The 23,392-nt window shown below is 39.0% G+C and overlaps 1 protein-coding gene across 1 annotated transcript in view; it reads left to right on the top strand.

Moving 5' to 3' along the window:
• The window catches only part of MYO5A (myosin VA), a gene marked incomplete at both ends in the record, with an annotated part of 91,006 nt that extends 68,028 nt beyond the window's left edge, over positions 1 to 22,978 (top strand). Inside the window, 18 exons of the mRNA XM_079541190.1 lie at positions 305 to 453; positions 1,208 to 1,321; positions 3,511 to 3,654; positions 4,395 to 4,448; positions 5,058 to 5,285; positions 8,901 to 9,014; positions 9,566 to 9,633; positions 11,454 to 11,652; positions 13,783 to 13,857; positions 15,445 to 15,538; positions 16,440 to 16,586; positions 16,972 to 17,126; positions 17,928 to 18,017; positions 18,719 to 18,869; positions 19,670 to 19,952; positions 20,464 to 20,638; positions 21,933 to 22,013; positions 22,826 to 22,978. Of these exons, the coding sequence (XP_079397316.1) occupies positions 305 to 453; positions 1,208 to 1,321; positions 3,511 to 3,654; positions 4,395 to 4,448; positions 5,058 to 5,285; positions 8,901 to 9,014; positions 9,566 to 9,633; positions 11,454 to 11,652; positions 13,783 to 13,857; positions 15,445 to 15,538; positions 16,440 to 16,586; positions 16,972 to 17,126; positions 17,928 to 18,017; positions 18,719 to 18,869; positions 19,670 to 19,952; positions 20,464 to 20,638; positions 21,933 to 22,013; positions 22,826 to 22,978 (2,474 nt within the window). The remainder of the gene's footprint in view (positions 1 to 304; positions 454 to 1,207; positions 1,322 to 3,510; positions 3,655 to 4,394; positions 4,449 to 5,057; positions 5,286 to 8,900; positions 9,015 to 9,565; positions 9,634 to 11,453; positions 11,653 to 13,782; positions 13,858 to 15,444; positions 15,539 to 16,439; positions 16,587 to 16,971; positions 17,127 to 17,927; positions 18,018 to 18,718; positions 18,870 to 19,669; positions 19,953 to 20,463; positions 20,639 to 21,932; positions 22,014 to 22,825) is intronic.
• Positions 22,979 to 23,392: the final 414 nt, after the last annotated feature.

The following is a 23,392-nucleotide window of genomic DNA, read 5'->3' as shown; positions in this document are numbered from 1 at the left end:
TGCTTTTGAAATAATGCATCGTTGGCCTGGTGCCTCTTCCTTCTCCCTTCTGGCATTGCTAATGAAAGCCAGAAGCAGAAAAACTGACTGAGTGAACCATTCTGTGCTTATCACAGTAAGTCTTTGGTCTTTCATATATCTAGCTTGATTGTCCCTACAGAAGCACAAATACCACAAACCAGCCTCACATAACAGGATGCATTTAGTATATGTTCCTAGTGCAGTCCTGTACCTACGGGATGGATGAGCTGCATGATAGGTAGAAACTGGAGTTCTCATTTTGGGTTCCTGTTCTCTGTGACAGAGACAATGGAGAAGAAGCTGGTGGAGGAAACGAAGCAGTTGGAGCTAGACCTGAATGATGAACGGTTACGGTATCAGAACCTGCTGAATGAGTTCAGCCGCTTGGAGGAGCGGTATGATGACCTCAAGGATGAAATGAACTTAATGGTGGTAAGTGGCTGAACGTGGGGAGTCAAACGCTGTACACAGGTGTGTTTAGGCAGAATCTATGGGTGTAATAGTAACTAACTGCTCTCAACCATCCAGTTTTTACTGTACCTGAAAACAGAGTTTGTTGTTTTAGTTATTGATTAATTAGATTTGCTCAGGCAAAACAAATGCATTTAAAATAGTTGATTTTTTTTTCTCTCATTTGTTTTCATTTCTGTGGTAAAAGACTAAATTTCTGCTTGGTCTTTGCTAGGGATAATGCATATGCCCTCTGCCCTTACTTTGCCTTGAAGTTATTCACACGTTTAAGGCTAATTGTACCACATTGAGCTAGTGTTAAATTTTTGATAGCTCTACGAATATTGTATGTGGCAGGACAAAAAAGTGTTCCTCACTCCAATACCTGGAAATCTAAAGAATTTCTGCTTGTGTTTTTCTACCCTGACTGAACCTTTCCTGTAAAATGAGCTTTTCTTTCCCACGAAATGCTGCACTGCTGCTTGATACTGCTTGATTCTGCTTCCTACAGCAATACTTGTTAGCATATCATCTGATCTGTCTACGTAGATTTCTTTGTGAACTACTTCTCATAGATTTAGGTTGCACAAGAGACCAGAATCAAGTACATTTACTTGTAAATAGTGGTAGCTGTGGAATAATAACCAAATATATTACAAGCTAACTTTTAGGTATGAAGAGACAGTCACAGGAAAAAAACATACAGTGGTATTGATTTGTTTAATTTGCACTCCAGAGCATCCCCAAGCCTGGACACAAAAGAACGGATTCAACTCACAGTAGCAATGAATCTGAATATACTTTTAGCTCTGAGATCACAGAAGCAGAAGACTTACCACTGAGGATGGAGGTAATGTTAAAAACAAACAAACAAACAAACAAACAAACAAAAACACAACAGAACTTTTCATTGATCAATGATTGAGTCATTCCTATCTCTTTTTTTTGCATATGTGCTTGTGAACACTATATGTTGAGAAATCTAATGCTAAATCTGTCTAGTTTCCATCTCCTTTTTGAGAGTAGCTCATTCTGTAGTTAGCTGTAATCCTATTTGAAAAGACTTTGTGAAAGAATGCTTTGAATTCTTTCACATCACAGAAAATGCAGACTAAACACTTGGACCTCCAATTGTTTTGCATCTGGAAAAACATTTGCCTGCCAGTGTTTATAAGCACAATCAACTTTTCACCACAAAGTAGGAACTCAGAAAACCAATGAGAGTTCCTGAGAAGTCTGTATGCCAAGTATTTCGAGGATGAAAAGAGACAAGGTGGCAGGCTGCACTCTTAGGATGTTCAAGAAATGTACTCCCTGTTTGGGGTGAGAACCTCACGTCAATTCGTTTTTTCTCCATTTCATACAGACAAATAAAACTCAGAAAATATACTATCCCTTGGAATATGGAGCAACACAAATCACAGATTATTTTAAAATATTCAATAATATGATTCTCTTTAATGAATAATAACCATCAGTAATTGTTTTGCATCTCCAAGCCTTCTCTGTATATTCCAAGACATCTGTACGTTTTGTCCCTCTCAGTCCCACAGGAGTGGGACTACTAACAGCAACAAGCTGTCAGGTTTGTGCTCTGGCTGTGCTTGGCAGTTGGCAGATGCAAAGTTTTTTTGTGCATACCGGAGATTTTTATAACTGTGAGCAATCACAGAGCTCCCTCTGTTTGCCCTCTAGGTTAGTTATCTCCACAATTTGTTTTACAGGCTGTTTTCGAAAGCATCCACGGAAAGTGATTTTCCATCAGGGAGGCAAACACCACGACACATTCCTGCTGACATGTGTTCTCAGCAGTGTCTTTCACGATTTGCTTTCTCATTTACACTTTCCACCTTGCAAAATTATTTCAGAAAGATGCTCCCATCTTTATAGGCAGTTCAGAAAAGGACAGTGCAACTGTGTGTGATTGGATCTCACTTACAAGCCAAATAGCATCTTTTCTTTTGGCTAATAGACTTATTTAGTTGTTATTCTAGAGCCAATTTTGGTGATTTTATTTTTAACATAAATGGTAAAGAAAAAAAAGTAACAGTAGCGTGACTAAGTGCAGCACTGTTAAGATTAAATCTATATTCTCTTTAATATATGCTGTTAATTTTAAGGGGGTAATGACACAAAACCATATCACAAAAACAGACACTACGTCATTATGAAACAATAAAGCCAGCAACCTGAAAGTCCATTTTCTTTTTCCTGAGCTGCCAGTGTAGTTTATGAGCCTTCCTCTCAACAGTGAGAGATGAAATGGAAATGGCTGTACTTGCTTATCTGCTAAGTCATTATTATTAATTTTCTAGTTCCTTTTGTAGGCTTCAAAATTTTATGGTGCACTTGATAGTAAATGCTTTAATCTTCTTGCTACATAAAGTACAAAATGGCTGATGAACAGTTTTTTATGGACCATTGGATGGCAAATGCTGGTCCTTGCCCAGAAAATGGTGAGAAAGCTAGTGGATTAGTCCCAGAACAGGCTGTTTAATTAGCATAATAAAAGCAAAAAGGCATGAAATACATCTCTTAGTACCTTTTTATGTCATCCCACTAAATTACCTTGGTTAGTCATGGACCTAAATCTATACTCATCAGAGAGAGTTCTCTGTATCTGAAGAACTCACAGGAGAGATAATTTGAAATGGGGAGAAAAAACAGAAAAAGCGTTGGTTGCCAGTTGCTTTCCAAATGATTCTAACCACAGACATTTTTTTCTCCTTCCCCTCCAAACAAGTAAGATTAAAAGGTATGCTTAATTATAGGCTACTGTCTGCTAGATTGTCCCTGGTGCTTCCTTTTGCTAGGCTGTAGGCATAGATATGTTTTATGTGAGTAGATCCTTTTTTGAAATAGCATTCTGACAGCTGATGAAACGTTTTAGATGCCAGTAGTGAACTCTCAGAATCAAGTAACATTTCTGTGTGTCATTTCTTTTCCCCAGTCTGTTTTCCCTTTTTTACTTACAGTAGTGCTTCCTTTAGCTCTGGAAGTGGAATACGTCTTGACTTCCTTCTGTTCTTCCTAAAGCAGGAGCCAAGTGAGAAAAAGGCACCATTGGACATGTCTCTGTTCCTCAAGCTGCAGAAACGGGTTACAGAGCTGGAGCAAGAGAAGCAATCCCTGCAGGATGAACTGGACAGAAAGGAGGAACAGGCTCTTCGTGCCAAAGCTAAGGTGTCCTCCTTCTAGCTGATCAAATGCTGACTCCAGAGTATCTCTGATGAAATATCAGCTGTGCAAATGCTGACTGGGTTTTACTAAGTCCTTCTCTTCCCCTAGTACTTGCTTTATTTTACCACACATTTTGTGCCTGGTACTTAGTACTGTCAGGACTCAGTACTAGCTACTGATGATTTACTTTTCCAAGGTTTCTGAGATCCTATGATGGAAGTTAAAAGGAACCTAATGCACTGGGATTTTGGTGTTTTGTTTATTGAGGAATGAAAATATAACAACCAACTTAAATGTTGGGGAGAATAAGTAATTGGTAATTTTAGGCAGAATAAGAAGTACTTTAAGCAGAGCCAAAATGCTGAGATTAGACAAGCTTGCTTAGCAGATTTTAATTGTAATTCTCTCATATGGCATCCTTAAGTACTTGTAAAAATACTAAACTAGTTTTGGCATTTGTTTCAACAGTGAATATCTTAAACATTCTGGCATTCATTGGCTCTGTTTCATTACCTGTGACAGGTACATGATTTTATTTACATTAACCAATTATGTGCCTTCAACACACAATTAAGTGAGACCATGCCAATATTCAACTTAAAGTGCTCAGCAGTACCAGAATGAGCATTTTCTATAGGAAAAAATTTTCAGCTCCCTTTCCTTTTCCTGCCCCAACTAAATAAGGAATAGAAAGGATTGCTTATTCCTTTGTTTTTTTCACACTAATCTGTATTCTTTCACAGGAGGAGGAAAGGCCTCCAATAAGAGGTGCAGAGTTGGAGTATGAATCACTCAAGGTAAATCTAAGAAGGAGTTCTTTGCTATTTTCTAGTGAATATATTGCCACCAATTATATGTGCTGGTGTAGTATGTTACATCGGCTCTGCTGTTTCAGAATATTAGCTAGAAAAACTAGAATTAAAATTCCCCTGGAAGTGTTTTATCATAAGAATACCTTTATTTTTTTAAGGTACAGAGTATATGATTGGGGCTTAGTGCAGCTTGCAAGTTAATTTGAGCAAAGATAGAGTGATAAATGTAGCTCTGTATTTGAAACATTCTTTAAATTGATACATACCTTAGGCCACTAACAATTAAAACATTTCTTAGTAAACCAGAATGATGCACGATCTTCTTATCCTGTTGGCTGCTGTTTTGGGAGCTTGCTTTGTTGTTGTTGTTAAGGGAAGAATAGGAGAAAAAAGGATTGTTGCTTCTTTTTTCTTTTCCCTTCAAATCTACATGTACTACAGTACACATGTGTGGGTTCAGTCTAACGGTAGCCCTATCTGTGAAATCCTGTCGGGCATGCAGCTGGGGACAGGGGAGGGATTGTTGGGTTTGTTGCAGTTGCTCAGCATTTCTGCCATGCTGTTGGCTGATGGGATTGTCTCCATTTTTTGCAGCGTCAAGAGCTTGAATCTGAGAATAAAAAACTGAAGAACGAGTTGAACGAGCTGCAGAAGGCCCTCACAGAAACACGATCTCCAGAGGTAACTGCTCCTGGTGCTCCAGCATACAGAGTTCTCCTGGATCAGCTGACTTCAGTAAGCGAAGAACTGGAAGTACGCAAGGAAGAAGTGCTTATCCTGAGGTCTCAGTTGGTTAGCCAGAAAGAAGCTATTCAACCCAAGGTAAATTACCAGTCAAGAGGTTCACTGGGTAGTGAAGTTATATTGTGTAACTCGCGTGCCTTATTTAATTTATCAACCTGCTTGAAAAGGCAGAAAAAATTATCTACGTTTCAAAGCCTTTCTAAGTGTTAGCTATTCATCCATTACTGGTGCATAAATTGCAGCAATCCAAATTGGGAGACTGTTAATAAACCAACCTTGGGCTTATCTACCAGCATCTCATGAAGATATGCAGATCATAGCAAGCTGTCAAATACAGACTGTCTGGCCAAGATCTCCCCAGACTCTTTTAATGATGCAGAAATGATTCTCATTTGGAGCAGTATTGTATTTCTTGCGAATTATGTAGTTTGACTGGGAAATTTACTGTGTTGTCAGGAATTCTTTTTAATTAACAGTCCAGCAGGAGGTGCGAGGATCAATTTCTGCTAAACCTAGGCAGGCTCATAAATGACTGCACACAGAAAAACAATAAAATCTTGTAAAGATAACCTATGAAAATATATGAAATCCATATTATTGCTTGATAGGTGACATGTTTTAGAAGAATAGATCACATTCCCTGAAGTGTATTTTCTAAAAAATGATAATAAAATAAAGCTATAATTCTGATGAGATACTTAGCAAAGTAATAGCTTTGAATATAAGTTACTTAACCTGAAAAGGTATCAGTTAAACTAGTAACTAATCAGTTCCATTGAACTGAACTCTAGCATTTGTAACTGCAGCCAGGAATTAACAGATACATCTTCTCTTTCCTTCATTTACTGCAGAAATGTGTTTATAGTTGTCCAAAATGAGTTGAAAGTCTGTGATGCATGGAGGTGTACATACCTTGTTTCAAATGATTTAATTATAAAGCAAACAAAACTCATTTTCCTACGATATTTTTAGCACTATAAGTGAATTTTTGAATTGAAGTCCTTGAATAACTTATTCTCAGTGATGGTGGGACCAAATTGTGATTTTTTGCATTAGTTATGAGGAAAATGTGAAGGTGACCAGTGGGATGGCTAACAGACAGTTTATTTATTAGATTGGACAGCTGCAGCTCAGACAGAATTTTCTAATGTTTTGTTTCTCTTCTTTCTTGCCCACCAATTTGATTGCCAGGAGGACAAGGTACATGTTATTTTCTACAGTTGTTAACCAGAACTATTTAATGTGATCAAACAAACAAACAAACAGTGACAAATATTTGAGATATCATTTCCCTGCCTTTTATATATAGCCTATATGTATCAGAGAATCATAGAATGGCCTGGGTTGAAAAGGACCACAGTGACAATCTAGTTCCAACCCCTTGCCGTGTGCAGGGTCACCAACCAGCAGCCCAGGCTGCCCAGAACCACATCCAGCCTGGCCTTGAATGCCTCCAGGGATGGGGCATCCACAGCCTCCTTGGGCAACCTGTTCCAGTGCCTCACCACCCTCTGTGTGAAAAACTTCCTCGTAATATCTAACCTAAACCTTCCCTGTCTCAGTTTAAAGCCATTCCCCCGCCCATCACTGTCCGCCCTTGTGAACAGCCATTCCCCCTCCTGTTTATAAGCTCCCTTCAAGTAAAGGAAGGCCACAGCGAGGTCTCCCCAGAGCCTTCTCTTCTCCAAGCTAAACAATCCCTGTTCCCTCAACCTTTCCTCGTAGGAGAGGTGCTCCAGCCCTCTGATTATCTTAGTGCCTTTCTCTGGACTCCTTCTAAGAGCTCCAGTCCTTCCTGTGTTGGGGGCCCCAGGCCTGGACGCAGTGCTGCAGATGGGGCCTCACAGGAGCAGAGTAGAGGAGGACAGTCACCTCCCTCTCCCTCTGGCCACCCCTTTTTAATGCAGCCCAGAACACAGTTGGCCCTCTGGGCTACAAGCACACACTCCTGGATCACGTCCAACTTTTTGTCCACCAGGACCCCCAAGTCCTTCTCGACAGGGCTGCTCTCAAGGAGATCTTCACCCAGTTTGCGTAAATACCTGGGATTGCCCTGACCCAAGTGCAGCATCCTGCACTTGGCCCTATTGAACCTCATTAGGTTTTCGTGGGCCCATTTCTCCAGCCTGTCCAGGTCCCTCTGGATGGCTTCCCTTCCTTCCTATGTATCGACTGCACCGCTCAGCTTGATGCATTTGAAGTTCTTGAGCTTTACTTTGCTGTCATTGAAAAACCATTCTCATTATCCTTTCTTTGTCTCCTTTATCCCTATCATCCCCTTCTGCACAAGGAAATAAGTTGCTTCAAAACAAGCTGATTTAATAACTTTGCACTGTTGGTTTATGTTAACCTGGACATGAAAGGAAAGATCCATGAATCAGCGTGGTTGGCTCCATCAGTGTATCCTGCTTAATGTGTTTGAAGAGCAGGAGCAGCGCCGTGATTTACAAATCAGATCTCTACAGCAAAATCTATACATTTCACAAAAGAGTTCCTTGATAGGAAGGATTCCTTTATAGTGTTTGTTACCTTTGACATGCAGTGAGCGCAGTCAGGACTCAAGTTGTAATCTGCAGATACTAGACAGGAATTGCTGAATGTTTGATTAGAAAATTTAGTTGAAGATAGAGTATTTGGGAAAAAGAGGAACCAAACTGACTTTAAATGAGAGCTGCTAAGTGTTACAGCTATAGCAGTTAGAGTAGTCTTGAGGATGTAAGAATAACTAGCATTTTTTCCATTAGCACAGAAGTAATAAATACGTTGCAAAGGCAATATTGGCAGTGTACAGTATTTTTACAGAGTAACAAAAGAATTGTAAAAAGCTGACAAAAATCTCACTGTAATATTGGGAATAATTTTTTGAGCAGCTTATGTGTTTTATTATTAGATAACACCAATTGTATTAGGCATAAGAGAGCTGTTCTCCAAAATTTACGCCCACAAAGTTGTTCCTTTGAAAAATTTTACTCAGGAAAATAGCACTTAATTTTTTTGGAAGTCAAAAAGAAAAGTCAGAATTACAGCTCTTGAATTTGTTAGAGCACTCTGGTAATTATCCATGGCGGTGACTAAGATCAGACTGGCTTAGCTGACTGCAAACACTGATTATTTATTTCAAGTTTTACTGAAATACTTTTACTGAAAAGTTTTACTGAAAGCGAAAGTGCCATAGTAACATTCAAAACTGAAACAAAAATTGTATTTTGATGATATCTAGCTTAAAAAATTTCCAGTCCTTGTAAATTATTGCCTGCTTTGTCAGAGCATTGAAAATATGCAAAGACTTTATTTATGAGATTTGGAAATAAAATTTAAAACAGAATTAAGCTGCATTTGTAAACTTGTTGCAAAACCATGCTGCTTGAATTTCAGTATGTAGTAATATTAAACAAATGCAAATCCATGATTTCATTTTCTTTTAGATGATAAAGAAAATAATGAAATAAGGTTTACAGATGTACCCAATCAGTAGATAGATGATATTTCAGCATGTTGTATGAGGTCATTTTAGAAGATACACCAAATGGTTTTAGAAGTTACAGACTAAACTCTTGTTTCTGAAGTACCCAAACTCACTCTAGCGTGCTGCTTGGGTAGGGAGGGTCCCATGTGAGTAACGTGACAAAAATATGGATTCAAAGAACAATTACATTGTTAAATTTACCCTGGCAATCCTCATTCTTTTTCCAGAATACCATGACAGATTCTACAATCCTCTTGGAGGATGTACAGAAGATGAAAGACAAAGGGGAAATAGCACAGGCATATATTGGACTGAAGGAAACGAACAGGTACACGTTCTCTGTATTTCATTTACAGCCATTTGCAGTGTGCCCTGATACCCTGAGCATATCATGTTCAGCAGGTTGTATCCACCTAAGTGTAAATGCACAGAGAACACTTGTATTTGGGGTTATAATTTGATTTGATTAGTAAAACTGCTGTGTACAGTATTTGAAAGGATTAAGAAACAGTGGGGACATGTCAAATCGTGATTCCTGGACTTGCACCTTCTTAGTCTTTAATCAACTATATTGCTCAAACTGGGTTCTGTTCCACATGCTATTTTTTTATTTTTGTCCAGTAGTAATCATGGTAGTCTGTCATAATATGTATATTGTAACAGCACGAAATGAGTAACCACTTGGGCTAATGCCACAAGCTAAATTTCATTACTAGGAAGAAATACATGTAAACAGGAGAGGTACTTCTCCAAGTTGCTTTATAGAATTGTTTCTTTCTCTTTTATTGTAACTATAATTAAGTACGTAATGTCCTTAACATGTCATCTCATCACCATCATGTATCTCTCTTGTATTTTTTTAAACACTTTTCTTGGAAGGCAATCTCCCCAGGACTATCATATGCTGAATGAGGACGGAGAACTTTGGCTGGTTTATGAAGGGTTAAAACAAGCCAACAGGTTACCAGACTTCTCAGAATGGCTTTTTCTTCATTTGCATCTTCTCTTCTAGCTAACTGTGCCCCTTGCTTTGGCTACAGTATTTCTTTTTGCTTAGAAAAAAATCTTTGTTGGATTTCCTCAAAGTTAGTTGCCAAAGTTTTTGGCTTTCCACATTATGTTATTTGAGAAGCTAAGATGGTGGCAACAACTATAAGTAATTCTCAAGAATACTTGCACAAAAGTAGACTGTAAAATGCCAGAAGATCTGCAAGGGGAGGAGTTTTTTAACTGTGTATCATTTGTGTGCCTTTATGTTGGGTATCAAAGTTAATGTACTGTTGGAATAATTTCAGCATATTCTGAATAGCTATGTCTTGCTCTCTTTATTCTGACTTGGGTTCAATAAATGTAACATTATTCTCCCACACCTCTCTATGCAAGAATCAGAGTGTAGCAGACAAGAAGGGGAGCCCACAAGAGAGAAGCAGTTGTTAGTTCATCGTGGTGCTGGCCAGACCTCAATACAGGCACTGTGGCTGCTGCAAAGCCGCGTGCTGGTCAGGTCATTGAGCAGCTCACCTGGTTAGGAAATGCAGTTCTGGGCTGTGTGTGTGACTGGGCCTCTGTAACATATTCTAGACTTCCAAAACAGTCATTAGTCATGTCCTGGCACAACAGATTTGCAGTGCTGATTTTCTTAAATATACACATTTGGTAGCAGTAACTACAGAAGGAGCTGTTTTGCAGGGAATGCTACTAACTGAAGTCTTTCCTTCCCTTGTGCTTACAAATTCTAATCCTAACATGGTCTGTGAAGGTGTAACTTAGAACAAGTGTTCTGCAGAGCAGAATGCTTGTGTGAGAGTGAGCGCTCCGCGCCTCGTCCTTTTCATCCTAGCACTGTAGAGACAACAAGCTTTGTCTTAATAGCAGAGCAGTGCAGGTAAACGACTGTTTGCCCTCGCGTGCTTGATCTGTCTGGTTACTAATAAATGTGGCTGCCTAATGCATATTTAAACCCTGAAAGATTGTCTAATTGAACACTAGCAGTCTCCAGTAGCATCACTTCCTGTGTGTGTATATTTATGAAATAATGAGTCAGAGCTCTTGGACAGTACCTTGCAAACATGAGTTAATCCACACAGCACTACTTTGAAGGAGGCTCTTACATCTTATTCCCATTTCACATAAGAAGAATTTGTGACGTGAGTTGCCCAAGGGAAGAGAGCAAGTCAGTGGCAAGGGTGAAACAGAGCTCCTGGATCCTGGTCCTGAGTTTGGTTCTTTAACCATTCCTGCACAAATGGCAAGCTCTACAATTCTGTGACAGGCCTCTTCAAAATGTTTACTTTAGTGTAAGAATATAAAGATGATTAATTGTAGTTGAATGGTTTCTGACTGAACAAAGTTACCTCTAAAAAGATTTGCCTTTGTTACTATTGCAGAAACCTAGCTTAAGAGTATAGACTGTCTGCATTTTACACAACTGATAGGATTTGGGTAGAGGTAAGACCTCTCTTGCCCCTTTACAAACAGGAGCAGTCTGTGAAGGCGTAGCAATACATTCCTTGCCACATTCTCAGCTGTACCATGCACAGTATGTGCTCCATCACAAAGGAAATGCAAAACATTGTCACAATTAGTTTCTCTCCACTTTTTGATCACACAAACTTAATTTAATTAGAAGGCATACTGAAGGGTTTAAAGAGTACTCTGCCTTTTTCATTTTCCTTTGCGAGCCATTGCTAATTGTTCCTGAGCAGCAGCTAAACTCCCTCTGAGAATTTGGGATGTGTCTTACCAAGTGTGATCTTACAACTGCTGCTCAACTTCTTCAGGCTGCTGGAGTCTCAGCTGCAGTCACAGAAGAAGAGCCACGAGAATGAGCTGGAGTCACTGCGAGGTGAGATCCAAAGTCTGAAGGAAGAAAACAATCGCCAGCAGCAGCTCTTGGCGCAGAATCTGCAGCTGCCCCCAGAGGCCCGCATTGAAGCCAGTCTGCAGCATGAGATCACCCGGCTGACAAATGAGAATTTGGTAAGGGCATGATGTTGTTGGAGCAGGCATGGGGTCTTACAAGCTTGTCTGTGCCTGTAAGTACTCATTGGTTTTCAGATGGCAGCCTCCTGTAAAAAAGCTGCTTGAGCGCAGGGATTTTATTTTTTTTAAGATAAGCTAATGGAAGAAAGAAACTAATGACTACTGATTAAGTCACATCAATTTAAGGACTTTCTTAGTTTGTGGCATAGAAAAGCTTGTGAATGCCAATATAAAAGTGCTGGTTTCAACCAATGAGTTTAATCATTCCTAAATAGAATCATTGATATGCATGGAACTTAAAAAAAAAATATTATTGGCAAGCAGTGGTGTTTCCTCTGAAATATTATTTTGTTGAAAAATGCTGATGTAGTTCTTTAATTCTTCAGTGTAGCTTTTCTTCCTCTTTCCCTTCCTGCCTGAAGCTACACAGGTCGTCCACTGTGTTATGAGCTCCAGGTATTCAGTGTTTTGCTCCAGAAAAAGAAACTTAGGAGGTACTTGGTTGTCTGGTGTTCCCTGTTCACTGTACCTCATTTTTGTATGAAGGAGAGGTCAGGTGAAATACCTTTTCCTGTGAAGGTATATGTTCATCATGTACAGGCTAGTTCATTTCTGGGGAAATTTTCAGCCCATGCTGAAAAATCATTGTCTTATCTCTGTTCATTAGCTTGGAGTTCCTCTGTGTAAGTTCTTCTTTTTAGTAGAATGCTCTAGGCTACATAGGTTGCTCTGAAAATAATGCCTCCTATTTATTTCCAGGGGAACTACAACAAATATAAATAGCGCAATAACACTATTCGATAGAGCAGATTTGCAGCTTCAAAACACTATTTTTCAACAGTCACCACCATTAGCTATGCATTTTTGCCAGCAGTAATGAACAAGAGCCTGTATGCTATGCTCGTAAAAATCTGCACCTGTGGAGGAGACCTACTGTGTCACAGCTTCAATGATAGTGTTGTTGCTACAGTGTACCACCCAGCACCTCACTGTGCTCACATCCACTGTTTGGTGTCCATAAAAGTTCAGCAAGTGTTGATGAGTGAAGGAATTCAGCCCCACCCCTTTGCTTCATATGTAATTCCATGTCAGACACCATTCTGTCAGACTGCCCCTCTGCTGCCATCTGTCACACAGCAACAAAATGTAATGGAATATTGGTGGGAAGGTTCAACCTCTATTGCTGTACCACCAACATCAACCTTGGTGTCATGGTCAACATAATAAAATAAGAGGCATTACTTTTGGAGAAGCCATTGTACTTCAGGGAGAAAATTCAGAGCTCTGAGTGCCATTGCTTTCTCTAAACAAGCCAAGGTGCTGTTTAGGGTGTCTTTTCTGCTTATATACGTTACAGAACTTTTCACTGTAAAGCTGTTGTCTTAGGTCCGAGGTTTAGAGCAATATTCAGTTCAGCTTAATAGCTCTTGGAAAATCGATTGAAAATATGTTATACATATATCTCAGTAGGAACTGACTCCTACTGGAAAAGGTAAATGAAGAATATTTCCATCTTGGACAGATCCCTCCTGCTGCTTAGTCATGTGTTCTGAGTTTTAGCCTTTTTTCCACCCAGAGAACAGCTCATCACATGCTGAAATCCAAAGACAACAGTCACGTAATTACATCCCAGAGGAGTTTTCTTTCTTTACAAATGCAGTGAATGTAATTTTACTTGTTAAATATAGACTCATTTGTTAGTATTTCACTACCAATATTTGAGTATTGCAAATCTGGTTCAAATTGGGAATAGGCTTCTTTTCCAATCCTAGCCCCAGAGTACAAATAATTTACAGGTTTCCCAGGTGTGATGTTAGAATAGCAGTACTTATTGCAATCCCATCTTTTCTTGCACAAGGAAGTGTTCTTTCCAGAGTCTTGAAAAGATTATATCCCAGACTTTCACCGTGTTATTATTGCCCATTTTTTAAAGATCTGGCTTGTGTGCCTCATCTGCATTAGCTTCTGTCTGGGAGAGGCTGGAGTCAGCACCACACCTAAGAACTGAACTGCTTCAAATTAGAGATCTTTGATCTTGCATTAATCTGATTGCATTTATATAGTGCTAAATGAAGTATTAGTGCCTGAAAGGGAGGGGGAAAAACAATCCTCTACCTATTTTTACAGTTTTATGAGGAGTTGTATGCAGATGATCCCAAGAAGTATCAATCGTACCGGATTTCCCTTTACAAACGGATGATTGTATGTAGATCACATCAATCCTGCTTCCTTGTTGTCTCGTTTGCTATTTATGGAGCACTAATTAAAAAGCAGGCTGCCTCCCTTTCTGCCTTCCAAAGGAAATCCCCTGCAGAGAGCTTCATGATGCCAATTATATCCTTCACTGCTTTTTTTGTTAGTCTTAGTGTCCTCTGTGTCATCTGTGACTCTTTTTGACGCACAGTTTTGCTACTAATATGTCTTGCACTGTGAGCAAAGCAGTTTCTTTTTGAATTCTACTTAATTCTGCCTCTACGCCCTGAAAAGGAGGTACGTGATGCAAAAGATGCTCAATTTTCAGGTCCATTCTTTGCTTTAAAATTTCGACACGTTTAAATACAGCTCAGCAAAATTGAGGCCTGATCATACAGGTACTTCTAAGGTTAATAATGCCTGAAAACGTAAGTACTCAAATCTTGGCCTTCATTTTTTTAGAGATCTCCTTACGGTGCTGACAACTGGAACAAATAAACCTGAATTAAAACACTTACAGAGATCTGTAATTAATATTTTTCAAACGTGAAATCTGACGGATAGAATTGGAAATACTAAAAATAATTTATTTGCATAATAATTAAAAGTGATAAACAGAGGTAGCAGCATACCTGAACTTGAAGGAATATAATTTATGAAATTCCAGCTCACTGAGATGTGACACCTGTTAATTTGTATAGTGGAGCCACGGTGCTTTTAGGAAAGGTGCAGTATCCATGGTGATACTTCTGATGCAAGGGGCTCGTGGTCCCCTCTGTTCTTACTAGTGCAATAGAGAATCACGCTTACAACAGCACGTTTTTTAAAAGCTTCTTTCAAATGCCTGTTCTGGAATGGCTTTCAGATTTTTTGAGCTGGAGGTTTTGCTTCTACAACAGGTTACAGGAGTATTCACTGGTTTCTGGGGAGTGTTCCTTTGAAAGAAAAATACTGCCTTATTGCAGTGTAGGTCTTTTAGGTACCAGGTGTTGTTCAAGAACAGAATACAAAGATGGTTCTTTTAAGATCCCAGCTTCAGTGTAAGGAAATGTGGGAAATGTGATGATGCTAAGTGATAGAGAGCATTATAAGATCTGTCGTATATTGAATGTTTATGATTTTGGTGAATGTGAAGGCAAGTTAAGTTCTTTTTGCAGGTAGCTCTTTCAATGTTCTTATAAAATGAGTAAGTTTGAATAATGAGTCAGTCCTGAAGGCATGAGTAAATGATGCAGAAGTACAGGACAGCTGTTAAATAATAAAGAAAAGCATGTCAGTGAGGTGTTTGGAAGAGCAGAGAGGAAGCATTAGGGAGATGTGTTTGCAGCCAATGCCTTTTGCTGTGAGAACTGACCTAGTTTTGAGTGTTTGCAGAGTATACCTGCCTCTGAGCTTTGCCTTTGTCGTGCTACACAACTTAATAGCATTTGCAATATTTGTCTTGTGTTATAGGCAGTGTACCAGCTTGTAAACCTCAACCAGCGGATGGCAACACTGTTCAGCTTTCCTCACACCTTGTAGATTCTAACAACGCTGATTTTCTGTCACATTATGGCATTTTCTTATATCTTATCTGTTTCTGATTTTAATTGACAGGATTTGATGGAACAACTTGAAAAACAAGACAAAACTGTTCGCAAATTAAAGAAGCAATTGAAAGTATTTGCTAAGAAGATTGGTGAACTTGAAGGTACTTTTGAGAGAAAGATTTTGTTTTACATTTTGTGATCCCATTGTCATTATATCTAGCTGTCTTAGTGGCAAGGAGGGTGTGAGGGCTTCAGAGCATTAGCTTCTGCTGATTGATTCCAGAAGATCCACTCAGGGCTCCCTTTGTTCCTTTATAAAGCTGCAGAAGATTTGTCACCATTTGAAAGCAGTGAGTAAGAGGAGGTTGATATTTCTCTGAAGATGGAAACCATTTAAAAATAATGTTACCTGGCCTGTTTGTGTACTCAAAGATAATATCTGTTTTTGTCAAGATGAAAGCGATATTAAATAAGAACCAGATGGAAAAAGTACATCCAGTTTTTCTTTGATAGTGAATTTCTTTATCACTGGAGCCAAGAATGCTGAGGTTCTTTTTCAGATTGAGGTTCCATTTTCAGGAGCTGGCGAGACTTGGGTATGAGAGTACTCAGATATGGACTAAGTTAGTTCTATTTTTATGAGCTTCAAAGTGTGTTGCGTTAGGATCTCATGACTGAAGAGACTGAGAGCTTGCTATGTCTCTGCATAAATAAAACTATTGTAATTGTTAAAAGCGATTGATAATGTTCAAAAGATAAAGTATTTGTTTTTAAATAATTCAGATCTTAATCTTTCTAAAGCTTTTTATGGCTGTCTGCATTTTCCAGAAACAAGCTCAGTAACTTGTCAATTCTTCAAAGGAAGAATGCTAACCCCAAGATATATTTATAAAGAGTGAAGCTTCTTGTTTAATGGGTGTTCTGTTGCTAAGCGTTACGCTTAACCAAAAAATCACACTTTCCTTAGTTTTATATTTTACATTTCTTCACTAGAAATGTAAAAGTTTCTTCCAGTATATGTTGGAAGACATTGTAATGTTTCTTTTCATTTCCCTTCTGAAGTTGGTCAGATGGAGAACATATCACCTGGACAAATCATTGATGAACCTATTCGTCCAGTTAACATTCCACGGAAGGAAAAAGACTTCCAGGGGATGTTAGAATATAAGAAGGAGGATGAACAAAAACTAGTCAAGAATCTTATCTTAGGTAAGTGTCTTTCTCATTTGCAGCCTTCTTTGCTCTCACATACTCTGACAAATAAAGCAAATGATGAGAACACAGAAGTTGCATAGCATGTTTTGGTGTTTAGTTTATCTAAAACTCCTAAATGTCTGTTGTAATGAAATGTCTTTTAGTCTGATTAGTACAGTGCATATTAATATGTCCACATATTTTCAGCAAGCAGATATGTTTTATGCTGCTCTGAAATTTTACCAAGAAAGTGTCTCGTGCTCTTAGTTCTGCTGTTGATTCTTCACTGGCCACATTCTACCTGGCACACAGGTAGAATTAACTGGGAAGTTGCAATTACTATGTTAACACTTTCCAGAGAGTTACCAGTTAACAAAATAATGTGTTTGTTTTTCCCAAGAGCTGAAACCACGTGGGGTAGCAGTCAACCTGATTCCAGGACTACCAGCATATATTTTGTTCATGTGTGTACGCCATGCAGATTACCTTAACGATGACCAGAAAGTGCGCTCATTGTTGACTTCCACTATCAATGGCATCAAGAAAGTGCTGAAGGTCAGTCTGCTTGGTTTAGGAGAATGCTAAATTCAAATTTACCTCTGATTGCATGTTAGGTAAATGAGGAAAGGTCTATCAATGAACTGACTCTGGATTTCTGAGCAGTAAATTCTCCCACAGAAGTTACAGAAAGTTGGGCTAACAATCAAAAAATTACAGTTGATAGCATTTTCTCTACATAATACCATAGAAGCTCTGAATGAATTAAAAAAGGATGATCTTGTTTTTATTTTGAGTAGTCTTCATCCTCTGGAGCTATACTTTTAAAGCTTTAGATGTAGTAGCTTGTTGGGTAGTGAGTCTTTGTAAATCTTCTCCAGAGCGCGTAATTAAAATGTTTCATTTGCAGTGTTGGTTCACAGATTTCCATACTAGCTTCATCTGCCAATTTTACTGGTGATAAGTTACTGCCTGAAGTCTTTGCAATGAGTTGACTGGAAGAGTATAGGCCAGGGAGTGTTGTGGAGGCAATATTAAATGATGAAGATGCTTCATGCCTTGTGGAGTATTCTTACTTTTTAAACAAAGCAGATTGTTTGGTAAACGATCCTGCAGGAGCTTAGGTATTCATAGAAATATTGGACATGTGTCAGTGAATGGAGTAAATGCTATAGAGGTCTAGAATTACAGAAAACAGATGGTGTTTGAGTGTATTTTGTCAAAAACTGTACTTTTCAAATATGTTATTGAAATACACAGTTTTATGAAACATCAGTGGATTTTAAGTGTTCACCCAGCATTTCAATGTTTTATTCCTCTTTCTAGTCTTTGTTGAAATGTGTTTGTTTTCATCTTCAGAAAAGAGGTGATGACTTCGAAACGGTGTCTTTCTGGCTGTCCAACACCTGCCGGTTCTTGCACTGTTTGAAGCAGTACAGTGGAGAAGAGGTAAGCAGTGCTCATGCTCCATTTCATTGCTCTATAATACCATTGTCAGCACTACACTTTAATTCCTTAATAGCTCCAAGTCTATTCAGAGTCTCTTAAAACAACTGCACGTTCTGGAATGATGGTGACGACATCAGTGGAAAGTAGTAGGAGATGAAGTCTGATCCCGTTTCACTTTATTGCAGGTCGAGGCCCCAGAGGTTAGATAGCACTGTATTCCTGAAAGTGCCAGCTCAGATTCAGTTGAAGAATCTGTTGCTATTACCATTTTTTGTAATGATTCGCTGAAATTCAACAGGCCATATTGAGTGCTTTAACTATAGTATGACAGACCACTTTAAGTTTGGAGACTACAGTACATCTAATTCCTTCTTCAGACTTACCTGTGATTTTGGCAATAAATGGCTAAATTACTATGTCCATGTTGGAGTGGGAGGGCAGAGTCTTACCAGCTAGAAAGCTGACACTTAGTTCCTATGTCACATGTTCAGAGTTTCAAGTCAAGGAAACAGACATTGCATAAGTCAGAACTGAAAATAAAATCCTAGTATTCAATCAGAATTTCCAAATTAAAGTTTTGAGAGGTTGCAGCCATTACTTTGAAGTATTTGTCAGTTGTGTTAAAAAAATCTAAATACTGGCTTTATTTTATATTCTTTAATTCCACTGAAGCAATTGTTTCTGTGATTTTATTAATGCAGGGGTTTATGAAGCATAATACACCTCGTCAGAATGAGCACTGCCTCACTAATTTTGACTTAGCTGAATACAGACAAGTCCTGAGTGACTTGGCTATTCAGATCTACCAACAACTGGTCCGTGTGCTGGAGAACATTCTGCAACCAATGATTGGTAAGGCAGGGTTGAATTCCTTAAGCTGTAGTACTGAAAGGAAAATTGTGATGGCAATAATATGTTGTATCTTATATTTATTCCTGAATGATACAATTTTATTCATAGTTCTTCTGGTATTCTGTTTATAGATGACAAGGACTGTACTGAACAAGTGGGATTAGAGCTGGCTGGTTCGTCTGGCAGTGACAGAACGAATCAATTTGCGTTGTAAATGTTTGTCATAAGTCATGTGTTCACAAGAGAAACCACTGCTAGGACAGTCTGATATTCGTGTGTTGGGAAAATTGGAGTTTTGTTATATGAGAAATCATAATTAAAATGAATATGGAGGAGAAAGTGGCTGGCCATCATTATGGGCAGCAATCAGCAACTAAATAGGTAGCAGTGGTGAAGCTCACATTCAGAGAGAGTTTTTCATTTCATTGTCAGACAGTGTTCTCTCTAATTTTCATTACACTTTCTGATCACACCTTTTAGAAGAGTGGAACAGCTCTTGGAATGCTGACTCTGCTGTTCATATGGCCAGGTGGATGAAAAGAGTATTTTGCTAAGCTACAGTTACACCTTCCTTTCAGACACTCTTGCTGGAATATCTGTTAAAATGCTGTCAGCTTAGATTTTGCAAAACGTAGCGGGACCCTGCAAGAATTGCTGGAAGTCATGGTAGAGTGTGTTTAGCAGAAAGCCCAATGTGTAAATGTGTTCTGTGTAAATAGCCAACAGGATTTTTCTGGTTTGCACAGCATGCTTGCACGTAGACTATTTGCAGTCATTCAAATGTTGTCAATCTTACGCAGTTTCTGGAATGCTGGAGCATGAGACTATCCAAGGTGTCTCAGGGGTGAAACCGACAGGGCTGCGGAAGAGAACATCCAGCATTGCTGATGAAGGAACCTACACTTTGGACTCCATTATTCGACAGCTGAACTCTTTCCATTCCGTGATGTGTCAGCATGGAATGGATCCAGAGCTGATCAAACAGGTTGTCAAGCAGATGTTCTACATCATCGGAGCTGTAACACTGAATAATCTTCTCCTGCGCAAGGACATGTGTTCTTGGAGCAAAGGAATGCAGATAAGGTGGGAGAGCTTTTGTCATGCTTTTCTCGAACATGCTGCTGAAAATGTTAGTGAGCTCTTGGCTGTAATTTGCTACTTCCTGTGGTAAAGCCACCTTAGGCTGTTCCTGCATTTGGCTGCAGTTGTCCAAGGCGTTCTACTGGCATGTGCCAGGAAGCGTAGCCAAGGCGTTCCCTCCCTTGGGTAACATTGTAAGTTGTCACTGTGCATTTGTATGAACAAAATCTCATCTGCCTTTCCTCTTACGCTTGCCTCATTTCCACAGTTAATAGGAACAGAAACAAATGGGGAAAGGCACTCAGTGGAAGTCGTCAGCCATAGTTTCTGGCTGTTTTGAAACTCAAAATGTCCTGCCTTAATTGAAGGGAAATAGAAAGAAGATAAAATTACAGAAAACTACAAGTGTGAAGGGAAAGCATATAAGGAGAAAGAAAAACTGAAAGAGAAACGGACATGGTTTTGATTTGGCGGTAATTAAGCTCTAGTGTTTTTGTATTCTAAACTCATACAGGTACAATGTGAGTCAACTTGAAGAATGGCTACGTGATAAAAATTTGATGAACAGTGGGGCCAAAGAAACACTGGAGCCCCTCATACAGGCTGCACAGTTGTTGCAAGTGAAAAAGAAAACAGATGAAGATGCAGAAGCCATTTGTTCAATGTGCAATGCACTGACTACTGCCCAAGTAATCAAACTCTCATTCTCTTTTTGCTGTCCCTTTTAAGCAGTTCTCTGTTCCACTGTGTTTGCAAGACCTGCCTGCATTGCTGTCACAGACAGGTCACACATTTCTAACATTGCTTTGAGTTGTATAACTAAACAGATTAAATTGGAGGGGTGAAAAAAAGGACTAGGTCTGATGAACAAGATAAGTTTTGACCAATTGAGAAGAAACTCAGTACGCTGTGCAGTGTGTAGCACTATACTTAGTCTCAGGCTGCAAAAATCTTCAGAGAAAAGCCTTCACTGGTATCTCTGTTCCCCAGGTAACTCCGCCTAGGATTCTAGGAAATTATCTTTCTGCCATCTGAGTTGGCATCCATTGAAGATAATGGACAGTTCAGGCAGACCTGTTGTCTCAGGGTTTGCAAACAAGAGTATTAAGTTCCTGTACCCATTAGCCTCAGAAAGGCTGAGCCAAGTGTATCTCAGTTGGCAGCACAGCTGAAGGCTTCTCCATAGGAAGCTTAGTTTTGTAAAGACAAGCTGCCCTTACTTTAACTGTGCAGTGTATGCTTAGAATTTTTATGGTAGTAACAGGATCCAAGCATCTTTGGTTATTACTGAACATTCTTATCAGAAAAATAAACAGATTTCTGTTTCTTTCATAGTGGTGTCAGCAGTAGCAGTGACATTGGCACAGCTGTTTTGATTTAGTAATGCACTGATTTAGTTCTGAACTGAAAGAAGGTATAATTCCATGTGCCTCAAGTGTTTTCATTCTGTTGAAAAGATTTGTTTGTTTTTTGAACAGAAAAAATGTAAAAGACCAAATTGTTTATGTAAGTTTTAGATGTTTAATTCATTACTATCCAAAGGCACTGTGTTGCAGTTTGGTCTTCCAGTGACTGTAGCCCTGCTTTCAGAGCAATTGCTCACTCCCTTGAAAAACACTGAGGTCATAAGACTCTCTTGAATGGAAGCTACAGAAAGCCATAGGGAGTCAAAGCTAGGAGGAGAAGTGCAGTGTGTTTCCAGGGCATGTAGGAATGCAGTGAGCTATTTATCATCTGACTTTGCCACAGTTTGGTATTTTCCCTATGCATGGAAGAATTGGGGTTTCTACCTCCAAGGAACACGTGTTCTAAGGGTGCAGGTTTAAAAATAGCTTTGAATAGATAGTGACATTTTGTATGAATCAATGAAACAAACAAAAAATAAATGATTTAAATTTTAAAAAGTAGCTCATGTATAAAGTGTGTCAGTAACTGTAGACTTACTGATAGAATGAAACTGAGGATGGTTGTTCTTCTTCACAGATTGTGAAAGTACTGAATCTGTATACTCCAGTGAATGAATTTGAAGAGAGAGTCTTGGTATCATTTATACGTACAATACAGGTATGGCTGTATCTTTTCATTAAACATCTTCTGGCTGTTTCTAAGAAACCTTTAAATGACCCTAACAGATTGTGTCCTGAAGCTTTTTAGGCTGATTAGTCATTTCTTTTTCTATGCTGAAAAAGCATTGTTAGCCTTAAAATCTTAAGCAGTCACAATGCACTGCCTCCAGACTTGGAAAGGAATGGTAGTTTTTCCCTCAGTGTGTATGAGATTTCCAGAAGGTGAGAGGTTTTTGTGGTTACCTATCTGTGTATATGCAAACGCATTTAAATACCCACTTTTCAAATGATAACATTTGCAAATGCAAATTTACTTCTGTCAGACCTGTGTCTGCAAGAGAATTTCCAAATGCTTTGAAAAGTGAGGCCTATGTACATTCCAGAGCTCTTCATTTTGTCCCTTTTAATTTTGTGTATATTTATGAAAACAAAGAATTCCCCCAAAAGAAAGTTTATTGTAAATCTAGTTGCATTGCTAGCATGATAAGGGAAAATGAGAAGGTAGAACTGAGGCAAAACTGTAATTCTGCTCACTGAAAAGATGTGGTTATCAGCTAGCGCCTCAGTTTTCCCTTTTGCAAGGAATCAAAATATCTTCAGACTGTATTATAAGGGAAAGATATGCAAAATTAACGCCAAAATTAACCATATTTTAATCATTTAATTGTTACAAGTGTTGCAGATGACCACAGTGTATGTGTCTGTATACACACACATCTGTGCACGCAGATGGAGTAACACCTCACCGCAAGATGATGGTTATCCACAAAGGGGCTAAATGCTAACACAATCCCTTTCTTATCTTTACAGCTGCGTCTGAGAGACAGGAAGGACTCTCCTCAACTGCTCATGGATGCTAAACACATCTTTCCTGTTACTTTTCCATTTAATCCATCCTCCCTGGCATTAGAAACCATCCAGATCCCAGCCAGTTTGGGGCTGGGCTTCATATCGCGTGTCTGATCCCAAGGATGTTCTGTCAGTGTTAGATGGAGAATTGTTTGCCTGGTATCGTTACCCATTAAAATGTAGGGAGCCACTGAAAACACATTTTTGAACAAACAGTCTCTGTATGCTCAGATTTGTTGTAAAGGTAGCTGGGAAACTACGCAGCAGCACCACAGATTGAAGGCTGGTAGAAAGATGTGCATTTGTGTTCAGTCACTGCACGTACGAGGACATTACTGCTTCATATGCTTCCAGAAATGGAAATTGGGTTTGGACAAAAATTGTGTCTTCAGCTGTTTAGAGACATTTTTAGATCTTTAGTAACATATTTAAATAGTGTAAATTGAACTCCATGTATAACCTTCTCATGGGCAGGGACCAATGGGGACAGTGCCAGTCCTCACATGGGAGACGTAAAAGTAAGGCATT

Source organism: Tetrao urogallus (genome assembly GCF_951394365.1).
Source record: "Tetrao urogallus genome assembly, chromosome: 11".
In the NCBI taxonomy this organism is placed as follows: Eukaryota; Metazoa; Chordata; class Aves; order Galliformes; family Phasianidae; genus Tetrao; species Tetrao urogallus.
Note: the sequence above shows the minus strand (reverse complement) of the source record. Positions and strands in the feature narration are given on the sequence as shown.